The sequence below is a fragment of the Pelodiscus sinensis genome, unplaced genomic scaffold, assembly GCF_049634645.1.
Source record: "Pelodiscus sinensis isolate JC-2024 unplaced genomic scaffold, ASM4963464v1 ctg94, whole genome shotgun sequence".
NCBI lineage: Eukaryota > Metazoa > Chordata > Testudines > Trionychidae > Pelodiscus > Pelodiscus sinensis.
This window is the reverse complement of record NW_027465874.1, coordinates 282,838-301,029: the sequence shown is the minus strand read 5'-3', so window position 1 is coordinate 301,029 and position 18,192 is coordinate 282,838. Positions and strand designations below refer to the sequence as shown.

Sequence of the window (18,192 nt, the reverse complement as noted above, 5' to 3'; positions counted from 1 at the left end):
CCTCCGTTAACTCTGCCAGCCACAGAACAGGCGTGGGTGGCTCCAGGCCTGTATCTGGTTCCACTGCAGGAACTCAGGTGAGCTGGCTGTGCGAACAAAGGCCAGGAGCAGGCCTCAGCGGAGCCACACCTTCCTGGAGCTGGGAGCCAACGCTGTGGAGCCTTGGTGGGAGTGGCTCGGCCCTCCCTGGCCCCTCCTCTGGTCCTGGCTACAAATTCCATCTGCAGCCAGTCCAGCCCTGCACTGACTGACTGCGCTGCTGCTGCAAACTCTACTCTCTGGCCGTCCCCACCTGCTGGTAGCACCATGAGTTTCCACAGATCCAGCTACAGGGCTCCGAGCTTTGTGGGCAGGAGGCCCATGACACCCACCAGCGCTGCCAGCGTCTATGCCGGGGCAGGGGGCTCTGGCTCCAGGATCTCCGTGGCTAGAACCACCAGCCTAGGCTCCAGCTTCCCAGGCAGCATCTCCGGAGGGAGTTACAGCCTGTCCCTGTCCGGCTCTGGGGTGGTGCAGAATGAAAAGGAAACCATGCAGGACCTGAACGACCGCCTGGCTGCCTACCTGGACAGGGTGCGCAGCCTGGAGGCTGCCAACCACCAGCTGGAGACTCAGATCCGGGAGTTCATGGAGAAGAAGGGTCCCCAGGCCAGGGACTGGAGCCACTACTTTGAGGTCATAGAAGACCTGAGGAACCAGGTGAGGTGCTCGTTCCTGCCCTGCCTAGCACATACAAGACCCACACACACACTATGAGGAACCCAAGGGGTCTTGCACCTGTGGGCATCCCAGCTCTCTGCACACCCTCCCCCCCCACACATACACCCTCAAGAGGCAGGGGGCAGCATGGATTTGCTAGGGAAAGCCTCGGAACAAGCCTGCCCCCTTTTGGGATGTGTTGCAAGGGGAGTGACTGCCCCTCACCTCCTCCCATGAGCAGCCCTCCCACCTGGACTCCCCCCCCCCCCAGGTCCCTCTGCAGCTAGCTCGATGCAGCATCTGCGCATGTCACACCCAACTAGGCTGGGGCTGAGGGGCCCAATCCAGGCCCCTGTATGCCCCCAGGTGGAAAACTGAAACCCCACGCTCCGGGAGGCAACGGGCAGCTTTGACTGGGATGTGGGACAGCTGGGGAGTTTCTCTGCACCCGCACAAAGCAAGCCGCAGTCAACAAGCGAAAGCACCCACCTGGCACAATGCCCATTAAGGGGGGGGAGCAGGAGGGGGAGCCCAGCACTTGCTCCTTAAATACCCAGGAATCCTACCCAGAAGCCCCTTTCTGCTTCATTGGTCTTTCCCGAAATACCCCATGGACCAAGTGGGCTGGGGAGGGGGGTATGCTGGTGAACTCAGCCAGCATGAGGCCCAGAGGAGGCAGGCAGTTGGTGGCAGTCTGGAGCCAGCTCCATCGTGGCATTGCAAAAGAGTTACTCATTAACCTCCCCGGCACAGCAGCCTGACCTTCAGCACAGCACAGAGGAGCTGTAACCAATAGGCCATGTGCCTCGGGTGTGGCAAGGCAGAATCCCACTTTGCCATGGCTCCCCTAGCTACAGCCCTTTGAAGGCACCAAGGCCTTAATCCCGCCCCCCCCCCACCCAAGGGGGGGGGCTGAGCGGATCTCGGCACCTCCCTCAAAGCAAATGATTGTTCTGGTCATGGCCCCGTTGTGCTGGGCACTGCACAGACACCATCTAAAACAGAGGGGAAACTGAGGCATAGGAAGCAACACAACTTGCCCAAGCTCCGTGGCAGAGCGAGGGACAGAACCCAGGTCTCAGTTCAGTGCTCTATCCACTAGGCCACACTGCTGCTGTTAGGGCTGGGTTAGTCTCCTTAACTTTTTGTGTGTGCATGTTTCCGGAACCAGCCCCACCCTCCAGTGATCTCAGGGACATTTGTCTCTTTGTTCAGAGCACTGTGCATTGAATGAAAACCCTTTCCCAGAGTAACCCGAGGGGCCAGATGCAGGGTGGGGAGGGACCAGGGATGGGGGGAAAGCAGCTGTTTGTTCGCTGGGCTGAGTCACCCTTGGCAAACAGAACAAAGACATAATGAGGCCATTTGCAAAGGTGTGGTGGGAACAGGAGTTCAGGGTGGCAGCGTCCCCTCTAAAAAAGAAGAGGAAAAGGTGCAAAGGGAGGGAGACAGAGAGAGGGAGGGAAAGTGCCAATCCCCATCTGAAAAAAATGCTACTGGCTCCCAAGGGGGTAGGGAAGGCATGACCGACCACCCTGTGATCCACAGCAAATCTCTCTGCTCCCAGGGTGGGAAAAGAACCCTTGAGTCCTGGCTTCCAGCTCCTACTCTACCCACTAGCTCCTCTCCACGCCTGCGAACAGAGCCCAGAAGTCTGGATTCCCAGCCCCAACCTGCTCTAAGCATTGGACTAAACACCTTTCCACACCTGTCCTGCTGGAAGTTCAAAGAGAGAGGCTGGGTTTACCCACTGATTTATGTACAAGTATCAGTGTGCTGGCTAGTGGTGTGAGTTCATTGGCCAATGACCTACAGCCCTGCAACCCTTGGGGTGGAGGCTGATAGAAAGGGGCCCTTGAGCGAAGGCTGCATGGCTCAGTGGGCAGAGCACTGGACTGAAAAGGTGGGCTGTATTCCTGGCTCTCCTACTGGCACTGTGGGCAAGTTGCACCACCACCCAGTGCCTCAGTTTCCTCCTTTGTGAGGCAGGGATCTCACAGATTTCTGATGTGCTGGATTTTCAGCAAGAGTTCGGCACTTGGGGGGCAGGCCTGTAAAACTGTCTGTTATTTAGGGGCGTCATCGGCGCTGAGCCTGCATGGAAAGCCAGCCACAAACAACAAAGTGGCCTGTGTTGTTCACTCAGTCTCCAGTTGGGCTCTGCAGAACTGGGGTACCCAAATTTTAGACCACTTTGGGCCTAACTGCCACCCAAAGTCACCCAGTGACAGAGCTGGGAATGGGAGCCAGAACACTTGGGTCCTACAGATGATCCTACCAGTGAACAGAAGCCAGGCACCCTGGCTCGCTTGAGCTCATCACCAGTAGCAATTTGGGGGTTAGTCCCATTTTTAGGGCTCATCTCTGGATGTCGAGCACCTGGAAATAGACTGGGTGATGTCTCTTTAAGCACTTTCATCTTCCCGTTGCTGTGCAAACTGCACCTGCCTTGCACCTGAGCCGAGCTAGACAAACAATGCAGGGGTTGGCAGGAGTCCAGCAGCTTCAGGTTACAGGTTCCCGGCAGGGGTTGGCACAGGAGATCAGAGCCTGGGCGAAGAAGGGAGGGGAGTTAGCCCTCTGGCTCTCAGGGGACATGGCCAGGGAGGTGGGTCCCTGCTGCCGTCCTGGGGGCATGCAAGCTCAGAACTCAAGCCCTTTGTGCATACCAGACCCTACACCCAGCCAGCCCCAGGGCTACTCTCTGCACCTACTGATCCCCCCCTCCCTGTGTCTTTCTCTTTCCCAGATCTTGGCCAGTGCTGTAGACAATGCCCGCATTGTCTTACAGATCGACAATGCCCGCCTGGCTGCTGATGACTTCCGGGTCAAGTGAGCGTCCCACCAAGCAGACATCCAGTCACTGGGCTGGTTCCCAGCCTTCACCCTGACTCCCTTTGTCCCGGCAGGTGGAAAGCTGTGGGGGAGGGTCATGACCCAGCCCTCCCCAGGGTATATGGGAGGGGTGCAGCACCTCTGCTGTGCTGATTGCACCCCTGAAGGTGGAGGGGTCAGGCACCCAGACTGCCCTCCAAACACACAAACCCATTTTACCCTCACGTATGGGAGAGGGAGTTTTCCCCCTCTAAATGCACCTCCACTACCCCTTTATTGGGGTGGGGATTGGCCACCCAAATACACCCTGACCCCACACATGGGGAGAGGCTCTGGCCCTCAAATGCACGCTTCTCACCCCCATGCTCTCCTGCTGACCAGGAGTTCTGTCCCCAAACACTGAGTCTTGCTCACCTGCAGGTTTGAGTCTGAGCTGGCCATCCGCCAGTCGGTGGAGAGCGACATCAGTGGGCTGCGGAAAGTGATTGACGACACCAACATGGCCCGGCTGCAGCTGGAGGGCGAGATCGAGTCCCTCAAGGAGGAGCTGATCTTCATGAAGAAGAACCACCAGGACGTAAGCTAAGAGGCGGCAGTGCCCACGGGCAGGACTGCATTGTGTGGCTCAGCCAGGCTAACCACTGGCCACAGGCAGCCTAGGGGTGGCAGGTGGGAGGTAGGGAGGTCTCTTCCCCCAAAAGGGCAAACGACCTCACTGGGCTGTGCATGTCCCCGCAGGAGGTAGAAAGCCTGCAGGCCCAAATTGCCAGCTCGGGGCTGACGGTGGAAGTGGATGCCACACGCTCTCAGGACCTGGGGAAGGTCATGGCGGAGATCCGTGCTCAGTACGACAACCTGGCACAGAAGAACATGGAGGACCTGGACAAGCAATGGAGCCAGATGGTGAGCTGGGTATTGGTGCTGCCATGCCTTGTCCCTGGAGGGATCCTCCACTTCCTGCCCTCCTCAAAAACCAGGCCACCTAAGGGGACCCCTTTGGGCACATCCTACCCTTCAGTGTGGTGGTACATTCAGGATGAGCCCAGAACTAGGGGTGGTTCTGATTTGGGGCTCCGGTCTGGCCTGTGATGGAGACAGGGCTTCTGGAGTTATATCTCGCCCAGGTGTGCCAGGGTCCAGGAGGTCTGGCTCAGGCTGGCTTCCACCCCAAAGTAACCGACTTGGCCTGTCCCCCCAGATCACCGAGAGCACTGTGGAGATCACCCAGAACACAAAGGAGATCGAGGTGGCCCGCAGCAGTATCTCCGAGCTACGCCGCAACGTCCAGACGCTGGAGATTGAATTGGAGTCCCTGCGCAATCTGGTATGCTCCCCGCGATTCTCCTGCTCCCCCACCAGCATTGCAGCTAGACTCTCCCTCAGCACCATGGTCAGGTTCTCCCTGTCGCACTCCTCCCGCAGCCCTACGCCTGGGTTCTCCATTGCCTCTCCCCCGCCCAGCACAAGGAGAGGTCTTTCTCTGTCTGACCCCAGAACTCAGACGGGTAGCTTGGTTAGAGGGAAAGGGGATCCCCTCACCCTCAAGGAGGCCACTACCTAGCTTCCCCTTGTCCGATACTGCCCCCCAAAGGGGAGGAGCTAGTGCCTCTGGGGCATGGCATCCTCCCAAGAGGTGTGGCTGGTGCCCACAGAGGCGTGGCACTGACCTCTCCTCCACTTGCAGAAAGCCAGCCTGGAGGCAAACCTGCAGGATGTGGAGCAGCGCTACGCCCTTCAGATGGAACACCTGAACGGGCAGCTCCTGCGGGCTGAGGCGGAGCTGACTCAGGTTCGCTGCGACATCCAGCGCCAGGCTGAGGATTATGAGGCCCTGCTGAACATCAAGGACAAGCTGGAGGCGGAGATCGCTACCTACAGGCGGCTGTTGGAAGGTGGAGAGGAGTTCAAGTGAGTGGGAGTGCATTGGGTTGGAGCAGCAGCTCCACCTCCAGTGCCCCATCACTCCTTCCATTGGTGTTAGAAGTGGGAAGGGAAGGATTTAACCCTGGGGCCCTGCACTTTGTCATTTGTTCTGCCACGGAAACCCAGCCCCACGATAGTCCATCTCACCCCTCACTCACTTTATAGCAATTGCCAGCAGGGCTGGTTGGGGTCTGCAAAGCCACTGTGAGCTGACCAATGCATCCAAGAGCCCCCACCCTCCCACGTGTTTGGTCACAGTTTCTGGGCCATGGGGCCCTGAGTTTCTCCAAGGAATGGAAAGGTTGGGAAGGGACAGTTAGACCCAAATCCCCACCAGGAATGGGATCTGTCCCTCTAGGAGTAGCACAGGACCAATCACACGCCTGGGATCCTCAGAGTCTGTCTCCCAGGGAAACCTCATCCCTGGAGCTCCACGTTCCCTGGATTTGGGGCTTCTGGCAGGGAGCCATGGATGTGGAAAGTGGGTGCCAATGGAGTATGGAAGGGAGGAGCTAATGCTCACCAGGGCATGATGTCACCCCAGGCTATTGATCTTATATGGGCTGCTCCCTGATTACCCCCCGCAAGGTATGCATGGCCCCAGGTCTCCATCTCTGGTTGCACGCAATGGATCAGGGACCTTGGAATGGCCCCTTGAGCATTCACCTTCCCTCCTTCTGCCCCACAGCCTGAGTGACGCCCTGGTGGACAGCAGCAGCATCACGTCAACCACCCACAGGGTTCTCACCACCACCCAGAAGATTGTGGACGGCAAGGTGGTGTCAGAGACCAGCAATACCCAAGTGCTCAAACACTGAGAAGATGTACCCCATGGTTCCTGCTCACTTCCCTTACAGTGTCGCAGGGCCCTGAGTGGGGTGCAGGCAATGGGCTTTGCCTGCCACCTTGCTTGCTTGGTCAGCAGAGCTCAATAAAAAATGCAGTTGGCCACAGAGCCAGACACGTCTCTTGGGCTCTGTTTGGCCTTGTGCAGGAGAGAGAAGGGGCTGTTTCTGAGGCTGGGAAGTGGTCATTTGCTCAAGGCATTCAGAGAGCTTCCTGTGCTGTTGCTTGGCACCCTAGTCATGTAGGGGTATAGCCTTATCTCTGTCATATAGATGGGAAACTGAGATTTGCAACAGTTAAAGTGACTGGCTCAAAGTCAGTCACTTGAAGAGCTGGGATAGATGTCCTGTCCCCTGCTCAAACTACTAACTCCCTAAGTGTATGTCTACACTGCCACCCTAGTTCGAACTAGGTGGCTAATGTAGTCATTCGAACTTGCAAATGAAGCCTGGGGTTAAAATATCCGGGGCTTTATTTGCATGTTCCCGGGCGCCGCCATTTTTAAATGCCCGGTAGTTCGGATTCCCTGCCCGTGGCTACACGCAGCATGGGCTAGGTAGTTCGAATTAAAGCCCCTAATTTGGACTCCCGTTACTCCTCATTGCAGGAGGAATACAAGCTAATTTGAGTTAGGGCTTTAAATCGGAATCCCGTTTCACTGCCGCGTGTAGACGCAGGCAGTTACTTCGGGCTAGTCAATTTCTAAAATGGCGACTGGCCGGAAACATGCAAATCAAGCGCAGGATATTTAAATCCCAGGCTTGATTTGCAATTTTGGTCACCCTTATTAGCCTCCCATGATCGATCTAGGGGGCTAGTGTAGATGTACCCTAACAAGGAGGAAAACCCAGGAATCCTGAATTCAAGCCACCACCCATCCCTGTTCTACCCATCAGATCTCACTCCCCTCCCAAAGCCACAGAGTTCAGAGACCCAACCCCCTCCCCCTCCATATAATTACATAGGACTCCCTCCAGAGCTGGGGACGGAACCCAGGAGTCCTGCGTCCATTAACCATTAACCTTCACTCCCCTCCTATAGTCAGAAATAAGACCCAGGAGTCCTGAGCCTCACCCCCCTGCTTTAACTATTAAGCAGGAGTTCTAAGCACTCACCCTTCCATTTCCCTCCCGTAGGGTTCCTGTCCTGCCCCCTGATGGCAGACTCCAGCTGTGTCTCTGAATGGCCCATTATTGCTGGCACTTGCCCTGCAGTAGGGCTCATGGATTTAACTCCTCTCATGTTAGCATAGGGAAACAGGTTCCCGAGGGGAGTGCTGCGGGGAGAGGGTGCCGGCTCCAGACCTCTCATGGTGCTGAGCTCAGTAATGCCTGTCTCCTAGACATCTATCAGGGACAGATAGTGCTTTGTCCTACCTTGAGGGCAGGGGACTGGACTCCGTGACCTCTTAAGGTCCCTTCCAGTTCTAGTGTTCTATGATTCTATGAGGGGTTCAGTGTGTAGGAGGGGGCTGTCAGAGTGGGATAGGAATAGGGGTGAGGGTGAGGGGGGGGCAGGGATGGTCTAGAAGATGGTGCTTTGTCCTGTTGTGAGGGCAGGGGACTGGACTCAATGACTTCTCGAGGTCCCTTCCAGTCCTAGTATTCTATGATTCTATGAACATTGTGAGAGCCGTGCACTCTCTCGGCATTCAAACAAAGCACTACCGGGTTCAGTCGGCACCCCCTGCAAATTCTAGGTACACCAATGCAGTGAGCAAAACCCCTATCCTGGGAGACCGGTCGACAATCTTGAGACCCATTGAGATGAAGGAGGGCCACTCACTAGCCTACATTGCCCCTCACTGATCTGGGACTTTGTCCCATCTGGGCATGCACATCAATCCCAGTACTTTGGAATGGCAGTGGCTTGAGTATGCCTGTGTGTGTGTGTAGGCTAGGTGTGCCTGTGTGTGTGCACAAGGGTGTGTGCATAGGCTCAACTGTGTGTGTTCAGCCTCAAGGTGTGTATGTGTGTGTGAAAGCTTGGGCGTGTATTTGTGTCTGCATGGTCATGTGCACAGTCTCGGGATGCATGTGTTTGTGTGCGTGCATAGGTGTATGCACAGGCTCAGCTGTGCATGTTTGTGTGCATAGGTTCAGTGTATGTGTACATGTGCGTGTGTATTCAGGCCTTTGTCATCACTGTGTGTGCAGTGAACCTTACATTCTTCAGCATTTACTGATCAAAATCTAATCCTTCCAAGCTGACCTCTGGGTGCATTCCTGGGCCGTCTGGTGCTACAACTCCCCATCTCTCATGCCAGCAAGTCATTGTCACTTCCCCTGGGCCTGGATCTCTGTTTCCCACTGGCTCAGCAGGAGCAGCCAAGGTGGAGCTGAGAGAACCCCTTAGCTCTGGGATAGCAGCTAAAATAACTCTGACTGGGCACAGCAGGATACAATGCCCTTGGAAACAAATATTTGTTTCTGGGGGTGATGCCTAGGGAGAGGTGGCTTTTTGCTGTCTGTGATGGAGTGGCAGGGCAGGATGGAGCAAGCCCCGCATGCCACACTGAAGCGGTGCTTGGCCCCTGTGCCGCAGGACGCAGGCAGCCATGCCGGGAGTGCTCGGCAGCCGCGGCGTGCGCATGTGCAGGGGTTTCCTAGCATGCCAACCCTGTTGATGGGACAGTGCATGCACCAGTGTCCGAGAAAAGGGTGCCAGCGTTGAAAAGAGGGGACGCAGACTGGCAAGGAGGAGTGGAGAGTGAGGAAGAGAGAGTCAGGGCGGCGAAGGAGAGGAGCTGTCAGCGCGACTGGCGGACGGAGGAGAAACCCGGGGCAGCAGGATAGCCACTTGAGAGGGAAGGAAGCAGCCCAGGATAGGGCTGAGAGTAGCCCGCGGGCTGGTGAGTTACGGTACGGCCCCACCGGCCAAACAGGGCACCGTAGTGCCTGTTCATAGGGTCCCGGGCTGAGACCTGGAGTGAGAGAGGGCCCAGGACTCCCTTCCCTCTCCGTGTAAAAGGGGCCACGAGGAGTAATCAGGACCGCGGAAAGACTGGTGACAAACACAGGATAGGTGGGGTACATGGAGGGTGTAAGGACTTGGGGGAGGACTATCACCTCCTCCCTGGGTGAGGGACAGATGCAAACTATAACACTGTGGTAAATCGTGCTGGAAAGGGGCTCTGGGCTGGTGATCAGAAGCCAACCTGGGCAAATGGGGAATTCTCACTGATATCACCCCTCTGTGCATGGGAACCATGGTGTTTGCAGAAAAGAGACCGCTGGGCCTCCCCTGCTAGGCACAGCAAGACCAAGTCTCATGCTAGCTTTGCTTTAAATCCCCAGTTTCTGGAGTCCTGTGGTACAGAGATATTGGAAATGTGACTCGCGGGATCAAAAAACAGATGGCCAAGGAAAAGATCCCAGAATTATTTGTAATGGCATAACTTTGAAGCCATTTGTGAGCCTTAGGGGTTGGCCAGACAGCATGAGCTAGAGATTACAGCACAGGGCTGGGTACCAGGGCACCAGGGTTCTGATCCTGGCCCTAGCAAAGGCAGGGATAACTAGGTCCATCTGCCCAGGGGAGAATTCCCTATTTAGCCAAGGAACGGATGATAAAGGTCCGAGAGGTCCCATCTCCTGTAGGAGGTTCAGGCCCTGGATCCCCCACCAAGAGGTCAGAGTCCTGGATGATTCAGTTACCCAGACTTCCCTGCCTTGTCCCATGGCTGCCTGAGTCATTGCCAAGGACACCCACTTCCTCTGCTGCTCTGGCATGACTCATGCTCAGGGTCCCTGCTCTGCCACTGAAATGGGGGACTTTGCACGCCCCTTTCTGTCAGGATAGGATGAGGGAGGCTCCCTGCACTGAGCGGGGTGCCTAGCTGCAGCAGGATGAGCAAAGCTAAGGTGGACTTTCCCCAAAGTGCAGACTGTGACAGTAAAGAAGCAGCACAAAGACTGGTGCCAACCCAGAGACCATGTAGCCAGCTTGGAAGAAGGGAGAGATCTGTGTGTGTGTGTGTGTGTGTGTGTTTGTGTGTGCATTCACACAAGGGTGAGTCACTGCTGAGATAACCTTGAGCAGTAACTCCGTTGCCTTGGGGAAAATATATAAACAAAAGCCGCTTGTGCTCCCACCTTATCTCCAGACACAAAAACCTTTGATGCAGTTGGCTTGATCGGCTTGGCAGGAGGATCAGACACACCACACAGAGATAAGGGGAAGACAAGGTTAAGAAATGCATGCCCAACCTAGGACCCTGTGCGTCCTTCTCTGGGCATATCTAGTGCACTGTGCCCAGGAGGAACCTCCAGTGTTGGGAGCTTCCCCACAGCAGTGTCCTGCCAGGATTCCAGTGCTGGGAGCTTCCCCATTGCAATTCAGTTTTCATGGCACTGCCCAGAGAGCAAAAGTTGGCACACCTTCCTACTCCAAACATTTCCCTGCTAGCAGGCACTCAGGAGAGTAGTCCACAGTTAAAATTTAAACAGGTGCAAACATGCCAGGGGCTTTCACATGTCCTGCTGCACATGCTGCCTGTTACTGCTTTAATGACAACTCAGCCAGCAAAGCTTCAGAAAACTGAAGCCGGAGCCTGGCGGTGGGAAGAAGGCTCACAGATGGATTAAAACTTCAAGGTGCAGAAGACCCCTAGCACTCAACAAACTTCAGGCTTAGGTGGCAGGGTGAAAGTCCATTGCATGGGTATCCTGGAGGGCCTCAAACTGGGAGCCCCAAAATGAGGCATTCAGAATTAGGGGCCAATTTGGAAAATATTGTTGGATGTGACTATTTACATCCCCAGGAGCCCCATCTATCTTTCTGTTCAGGGCCTTGTATTCATTTGGCTTTATTTGGGGTGCATTGTGCCCATGACAGAATTGTATATTGTCAAGGGAGTTGTCTCTAGTGGCACTGGATTCCATAGGAACCCTTTGCCCTCTTGCTAGGCCAGTCTGTATTCCAGGAAGCTGGCAGTGCCCCAGCACAGCAAGACAGCCGGGTGTTCTTGCTGGAGGGGTGAGCCTTCGATGCATGAGTGGGAAGGCCAATGAGAAGGAGGGAAAGGGAGGAAGGGGGATATCCCCTGCATGCCCATGCCTGGGCAGAATCCCCAGCAGGGCTGCAATTTCTGCTGCAGATGGGCAAGGGGCTGGTGTGTATTCTGGGGGCTGCAGTCCCTGCCTAATGCTGGAAATTCCCACTCTTGATGAAGGTCACACCACCACAATGCCAGGCACTGGAGTTAGCTCTAATCGCTCCTCTTGATGGCCTCCCACTGCTGCTCATTTCACCTGAGAACAGCCCCAGGACAGGGTTGGGCTCCTCATGACCTTGCCTCTCTGCAGGAAATTCCCTTGGGATTACCATCCTTCTCAGCCCAGAGCAATAACCTGCAGTGGAGGAAGCTCCTGTCTAGAAGGGGTGACGAGCATTCCTTTGCCCAGTGGAGAAGTACTATGCTGCTTTGCACTAGGACGGTGCACCCCAATGTGCACTGCACTGCAACAGGCCCATTGTGCACTAGTGTAGTATCACTGCACTAGTGCAGTTGCAAATTTCCCTAGTCTAGACAGCCCCAGGGAAAGCTAAGGAACCTGGAAGAAGATTAAGGCAAAGCTGGGCACATACACCTCACCTGTGCCTTTAATCACCACCCCACAGGCTCCTAGGAGCTGAGTCTTCCCCCCATGGCCTAGTCACACAGCATCTACCAGCTCTTCCCTCTCCTCATCTGTCCTGCTCAAACTCCTCTATGTTCAGTCCAGCTACTAGAGGGGGATTGAGCATCACCCTGGGGTAGTCTGGCCCCCACAGTCCTTTCCCAGGGTCCCATGCCCAGTGCAAACACTTGGGCGTGGCAGGGGTCAAAACAAGCCAGGCCTTCAAGAAGGGGCCTGGGCTGAGACTGTTACAGGCTAGGGGCTTGTTATGAGCCTGAGTCCTTGCCTTCCGCCCCTCTCCCTACTTGCCTGGCATGGAGAGAAGCCTAAGGCTTAAATGGGCCTTCCCCCAGCCCCGAGGATGCAGCTGCCCCCAGTGTCTTTCCAGTGCCACTGTCACACACTAAAGAGAATCCATAATGCACCTGGTGTAGGTGGACTGGCCAGTCTCCAAAGAGCTAAATCCTCCATTTATCCCCACAGGAGCAGCAGCTGGGCAAGTGTCTGTCCACGCCTTCCCCTAGAACCCACCACACCCATCCACCTGCCTGACTGGTGACTACCGAAAGATCACCCAAGGCCATCATGCTCCAGCAGGTAGGGGAATTGGGCTCTAGCTGGGGCCTGAGTGCTGTTCTCACAAGATATTTGGATTCCCCTGGAATTTCAGGGCTGGGCTGGGTCAGTTGCTTTTGGCCCTTTCTCCTCATTGTTTCAGCAGCTCATGTTCAGCCAAACAGGAATTTCTATTCAATTGCCTGGAGCCACAGGATTCCCAGCCAGTGTGGGATCCACATGTTTACTGTGCAAACATCTCTGCCGGCTCACTGTGGTCCTGGGTCTCCAGTCCAGATAAACCCTGCCGCTCTGTGGGCTAAGTGAAGCTCACCCCACTGCCTGGCTCAGTGCTGTGCACTGATCAGGCAAAGGAGGTGGAATGAGTGCCAGGGACAGAGCTAGCATCCCAACAAAGCGAGCTTTGTAGAGAAACGAATAATAAGCCAGCATTAGATTTCATGTCTCTGCACCTAATCCAGGAAGCGTCCCCAGCGCCTGTGGCAAACACTCTAGGCTCTGCTGGGGTCCATCCAAGGACAAAGGATAGCTGCCTTATGTTCTATAAAATCAGCATGAGCAGGCCAATGTGCAAGAACCCCTCTCCCATAACAAACTAGGGTGTGCAGCCAAACATTTCCTCTGTGGTGCTACAGGGAGGATCTCAGTTCCCCATATGTGCTTTGTACTGAGGGGGGAATCTTAGATGAGAATTTGGTCCTGAAAGAATCCAGCCAGCTAACCCCTTTCCTCCCCACTTCACAGTGAAATGGACAAGGATTGGGATGGGAGAGGGAATTAGGAAAATTGACCAAGAGCATATCATTGCATTCTTTAGGGTCAGGCATGCACACTTTGCCCCAGTCCACAGACAGGGCTGGGCTGGGCTGGGCAGTCCAGGGATGAGCCCAGCACTTGATCTGTTCACACTCTGGAGTTGGCTTGGGAGCCAGGATCACGCACAATGGAAAACACAATGCCATGTAAAGGTGACAGCCGCTCAGGCTCAGCACCAGGGCTGGGACAGAGGGGACACATTTTGCCCTACTCCTATCCAGAGGCTGTGAAGGCTGATGCAGGCCCCAGCTCAGGCCAGTGCAGTTCTGAACATCACAGTGACAACAATCCTTTGTGGGAGCTCAGAATTGCTGGGGCACACTGCTGCAAAGACACTTAGTAGCTCTGTCCATCTGCTCTGTGCCACTTCCAGCAGAGTATTATACCCACACTAGGGCCCTTTGCACCTAGCACAAAACTGAATGGCTACGTCTAGACTGGCATGATTTTCCGCAAATGCTTTTAACAGAAAAGTTTTTCCGTTAAAAGCATTTGCGGAAAAGAGCGTCTAGATTGGCACGGACGCTCTTCCGCAAAAGCGGAAAAATGTATCAATTTGTAACTCCCACAGGTGGAACTAAATTTAGGATCTCTGGAGCTTAGAACATGAGCCTCTACAGCTTGGGCTAAAGCCAGCTAGTTCTCAGCTAGGGCTGTGGATCAAACTCATTCTCTCACTCTGTACGTGGTCTCAGTGCCACTAGATGGGACAGTGAACTACACCCAATAAGTGTGTAGTTCTCCTCTAAGATTCCCCCCTCAGTACAAAGCACATATGGGGAACTGAGATCCTCCCTGTAGCACCACAGAGGAAATGTTTGGCTGCACACCCTAGTTTGTTATGGGAGAGGGGTTCTTGCACATTGGCCTGCTCATGCTGATTTTATAGAACATAAGGCAGCTATCCTTTGTCCTTGGACGGACCCCAGCAGAGCCTAGAGTGTTTGCCACAGGAGCTGGGGACGTTTCCTGGATTAGGTGCAGAGACACGAAATCTAATGCTGGCTTATTATTCATTTCTCTACAAAGCTCGCTTTGGGTTACACAGATTATTTGGGAGCAGTGTCTAACCCTGTCCATGCTGCCCTTATAGCTGCAGATGCTCAAAATACCAGTTCAGTCTGGGGAGGTATTAGGGGGTGCACCACTGGCTGGGGAGCAAGGGCCAGCAAGAGATCTGTACAGCATTGAAGCCTCACCCAGGTTTTGTGCAATAGCTCTGCACCATTTCACCTGAAAGGGAGAGGGGGAGATTACAGGGAAGGCAGCCAAGTGGAACTTTTCATGCTCCTGAGTTTGCAGCGCCATCATGTGGCCATTCTGTTTTACTCCTTGGCTGTATCTAGACTGGCAAGTTTTTCTGCAAGAGCAGCTGCTTTTGCGGAAAAACTTGCCAGCTGTCTACACTGGCCGCTTGAATTTCCGCAAGAAAACTGACGAATTAATGTAAGAAATCAGTGCCTCTTGCGGAAATACTATGCTGCTCCCATTCGGGCAAAAGTCCTTTTGTGCAAAAGCTTTTGCGCAAAAGGGCCAGTGTAGACAGCTCAGATTTGTTTTGCGCAAAAAAGCCCCGATCGCGAAAATGGTGATCGGGGCTTTTTTGCGCAAAAGTGCATCTAGATTGGCACGGACGCTTTTCTGCAAAAAGTGCTTTTTACGGAAAAGCGTCCGTGCCAATCTAGACGCTCTGTTCCGCAAATGCTTTTAACGGAAAACTTCCATTAAAAGCATTTGCGGAAAATCATGCCAGTCTAGACATAGCCCTTGAGAGCATCCGGCATTTGTTTGATGTGCTGGTGTAGCCAGGCTATAGAAGTGGGCTGTGCCCACAAAAGCTCATGATCCCATCAACGTGTTTTGTTAGTCTTTAAAGTGATACTAAACTATTTGTTGTTTTTAAAGTTTTTCCTGTTACAGACTAACTCGGAGACCCTCCTGAAACTATAGAATCATAGACACTAGAACTGGAAGGGACCTTGAGAGGTCATCGAGTCCAGTCCCCTGCCTTCACAGCAGGACCAAGCACTATCTAGACCAGTAGTTCCCAAACTTTTCAGCATCACGCCCCCTTTTTGATTTTTGAGAAACCCTCACGCTCCCTCCCCAATAGAAGCAAAACTTGTTGAGCAAAAAAAGAAAAAAAAAAAGGAACTGACCAGGGCAAAAAAACAAAAATAGCAGCAAAACTTAGCAATTTATTCCAGGGTTTAACGGCCCTGGCAGGAAGTTTTTCCTAATGTCCAACCTAAACCTCCCTTGCTGCAGTTTAAGTCCATTGCTTCTTGTTCTATCCTCAGAGGCCAAGGAGAACAATGTTTCTCCTTCCTCCTTGTAAAGCTTATGCTCCTACACTTCAGTTAGTCTATAAGGTGCCACAGGACTCCTCGCCGCTTTTGCAGATTCAGACTAACACGGCTACCCCTCTGATACCTGATGCAGATGTTCTCCCAGGCACCACAGTAAGGTCGCCTCTGTCTCCCTTGACATCTCCCACTACATGCAGTTCAGGCTGCATCAGGGAGGTGGGCAGGATAGAGTGCACCAGGAGGGGGCATGGCGGGAGCAGGAGGGGCAGCAGGAGGAGGGGGCATGGGCATTGGCATGGGAGGGATGGCGGGTGCATGGGGCAATGCCATGCCATAATGCACAGCGTGCCCAATGTGTGCAGTGAGGGTGGTGATGGTATCGCCAATGCGCTCACACTGAGCCTGGAAGCAGCCCGAGGCCTGCTGGCACCACTCCAGGTCAGAATCCACCCGGCGTGTGATGGCTACCTCAATCCTTTCGACGACCTGGATGTGTCGCCGGAGGAGTTGGTCCCGCTGCCGAACCTGCTGGCTTGGTGCCTGGGCGGTTGGGGGTGCTGCTGCTGTCGCAGGGCTGGAGGGTCCCCCGCTCCTGCCTGGTTCCAATGCAGGGAACAGAGGAAAAGAATGGGTCAGTCAGGCAGCCCAGCCACTATCCCCACACCCTCTGCCCCTGAGCCCAGGTGACACCACAGTACTGTGGCTTGGGCCCACTCGTTCCCCCCGTGTTGTATGTTTGCATACAGGACCGCCCCAGAATAGGGTGCTCCTCCATGTATTGTAACCACCGGTCTGTGTCCTGCCTCCTTCGGGAGGGGGGAGGGCGGGTGTTGTGTTAACCTGTGGATCTCCCTGCCGGAGGAGGCTGTGAAACTTTGGGCTAATCAATGGTGTTTGACAGGGAGCAAGATGAATCCCCACACAGTGCCTGGGAGCACATATGGCAGACGTGGTCTAGGCTCTCAGATCCCCATCACGTGGATGTCTCCTGGATGGAACCAGGGGTGACTGGGGAGTGTACCATCCTTGCAGCGAAACTCAGGTGGCCCTAGGGCCAGCCCGAGCGCCTCCTCCCTTCCCCTCCCCTCCCATTAGCCTTCTCACACGTAGCCCAGGGACATGTGTGGCCGCAGTGGGGACTTCCCTTGGGGGTCCAGCCAAGGCACCGGGAGCATGCGAGGGGCTCAGTGGGGGCCACGCTCACAGGGCTGTGTCGCTGCGGTTTTCCCAGGAGCAACTGGCTGTGCCGCACAGCCAGGCATGGAACAGTGGGTGTGTCCATCGATGGAGCCATGTAGATTAGGCTGATTGGCAAAGGGAAATGAAGCCTCTGATCAGCTGTTTGTCGGCTCAGCGCGCTAGTCTGGACGTTCCCGCGCCAACCTGAAAGCCCTTTATCGATCTCCCCGTTATGCCTCGTAGGATGAGGTTTACCCGGGAGGTCGATAAAGGTCTTTCATGTTGGCAGGGGAGCGTCCAGACTGCCCCGATCTGCCAAAAAACAGCTGATCATCAGAGCGGAGGCAGCCATTTAAATTTAAATGAAGCCGTGATTATTTAAATCGCGGCTTCATTTCCCTTTGCCAAACAAACAAATCTACATGGTTCCGTCGACCCAGTGTGCTGTTCTGTGTGCTGCATCCTTCGGGAGGTGTGGGCTCTGGCCTGAGCCCCTGGCTGGTTCCAGCTGGCATCCACCCTTCCCCCCGGTCCGGATGTGTGTGAGCAGCATGGTCCCAGGCGTGCCCTGGAGCTGCCTGCCGCGGCCACATGCTGCTCAGTCACCAGGCTGCATGTGGTTGCACGCGCTGCATACTGGTAATGCTACACAGTGTGCAGCTCACGCTGCCTGAGTGACCCTCTCTCCCCCTCCCCCCTCGGGTGCCTGGCTCCTCCCCATCCTTGTAAGTGCAAAGTGCAACACTCACCAGTGGATCCTTCCCTGGCCTCTGATGACGCACAGGAGACGTCCGGGCTGCTTGAGAGGACCTCAAGCTGGAGGGTGACACTGCTCCCCTGGTCCTCGTCTTCCTCCAATCCAGTGGACAACTCTGCGTCATCCCCCGCCTCATTGTGCCTGGTGATGGGGGGGCACCTGCTGATGTCGACTGGCACCGACGGTCCCTGGGGTGCTGCCTCTCCAAGGGTGGCGTGGAGCCGCTGGTAATGGGGTCAGCTGTCGGCTCCTGCCCCGTGGCCCTCGCTGACCCAGACATAGCCCAGGCGCAGCTCCTTGACTTTAGCCCGGACTGTTCCAGGGTCTAGGCTGGATGGCCCTGGTCAGAGAGTGCCTGGGCCATGCAGCGGAAGATGTCCACATTCCGCTGATGGGACCGTGGGTCGTGGAGAGCCTCTTCCTCTCCCCAGAGGTCCAGAAGGGCCTCGATCTCCCCTGGGGACCAGGAAGGGGCATGCCGCTTTGTGCGCATTGGGGCCTCCTGCGCTGGGGGTGCGGGTTGCTGCTCCCCCCCCCCGGAGCAGCCATTCTGGGTGGTCTGGTGGCTGAGACCAGAGCCGCGCAACAGAGCTCGTTGGCAGAGGAGCTTCTGCCGTGTGGCCTCTGCAGG

General features: G+C 55.2%; 1 protein-coding gene across 1 annotated transcript; it reads left to right on the top strand.

Annotated features, from left to right (window-relative positions):
* Positions 1–230: 230 nt before the first annotated feature.
* KRT18 (keratin 18) lies at positions 231–6,412 on the top strand. Its single transcript, XM_075915914.1, has 7 exons — positions 231–699; positions 3,449–3,531; positions 3,955–4,111; positions 4,273–4,437; positions 4,733–4,858; positions 5,219–5,442; positions 6,146–6,412. The coding sequence occupies exons 1-7, from the start codon at positions 307–309 to the stop codon at positions 6,273–6,275; spliced, it is 1,278 nt and encodes a 425-aa protein (XP_075772029.1). The 5' UTR covers positions 231–306; the 3' UTR covers positions 6,276–6,412.
* The last annotated feature ends 11,780 nt before the right edge of the window (positions 6,413–18,192 follow it).

What these genes read in the sequence shown, in the direction of transcription:
- KRT18 (XM_075915914.1), top strand. Translation starts at nt 307, where the DNA reads ATGAGTTTCCACAGATCCAGCTACAGGGCTCCGAGCTTTGTGGGCAGG. An exon ending in TAGAAGACCTGAGGAACCAG is followed by an intron (nt 700 to 3,448) that starts GTGAGGTGCTCG and finishes TCTCTTTCCCAG; the next exon opens with ATCTTGGCCAGTGCTGTAGA. An exon ending in ACAAGCAATGGAGCCAGATG is followed by an intron (nt 4,438 to 4,732) that starts GTGAGCTGGGTA and finishes CTGTCCCCCCAG; the next exon opens with ATCACCGAGAGCACTGTGGA.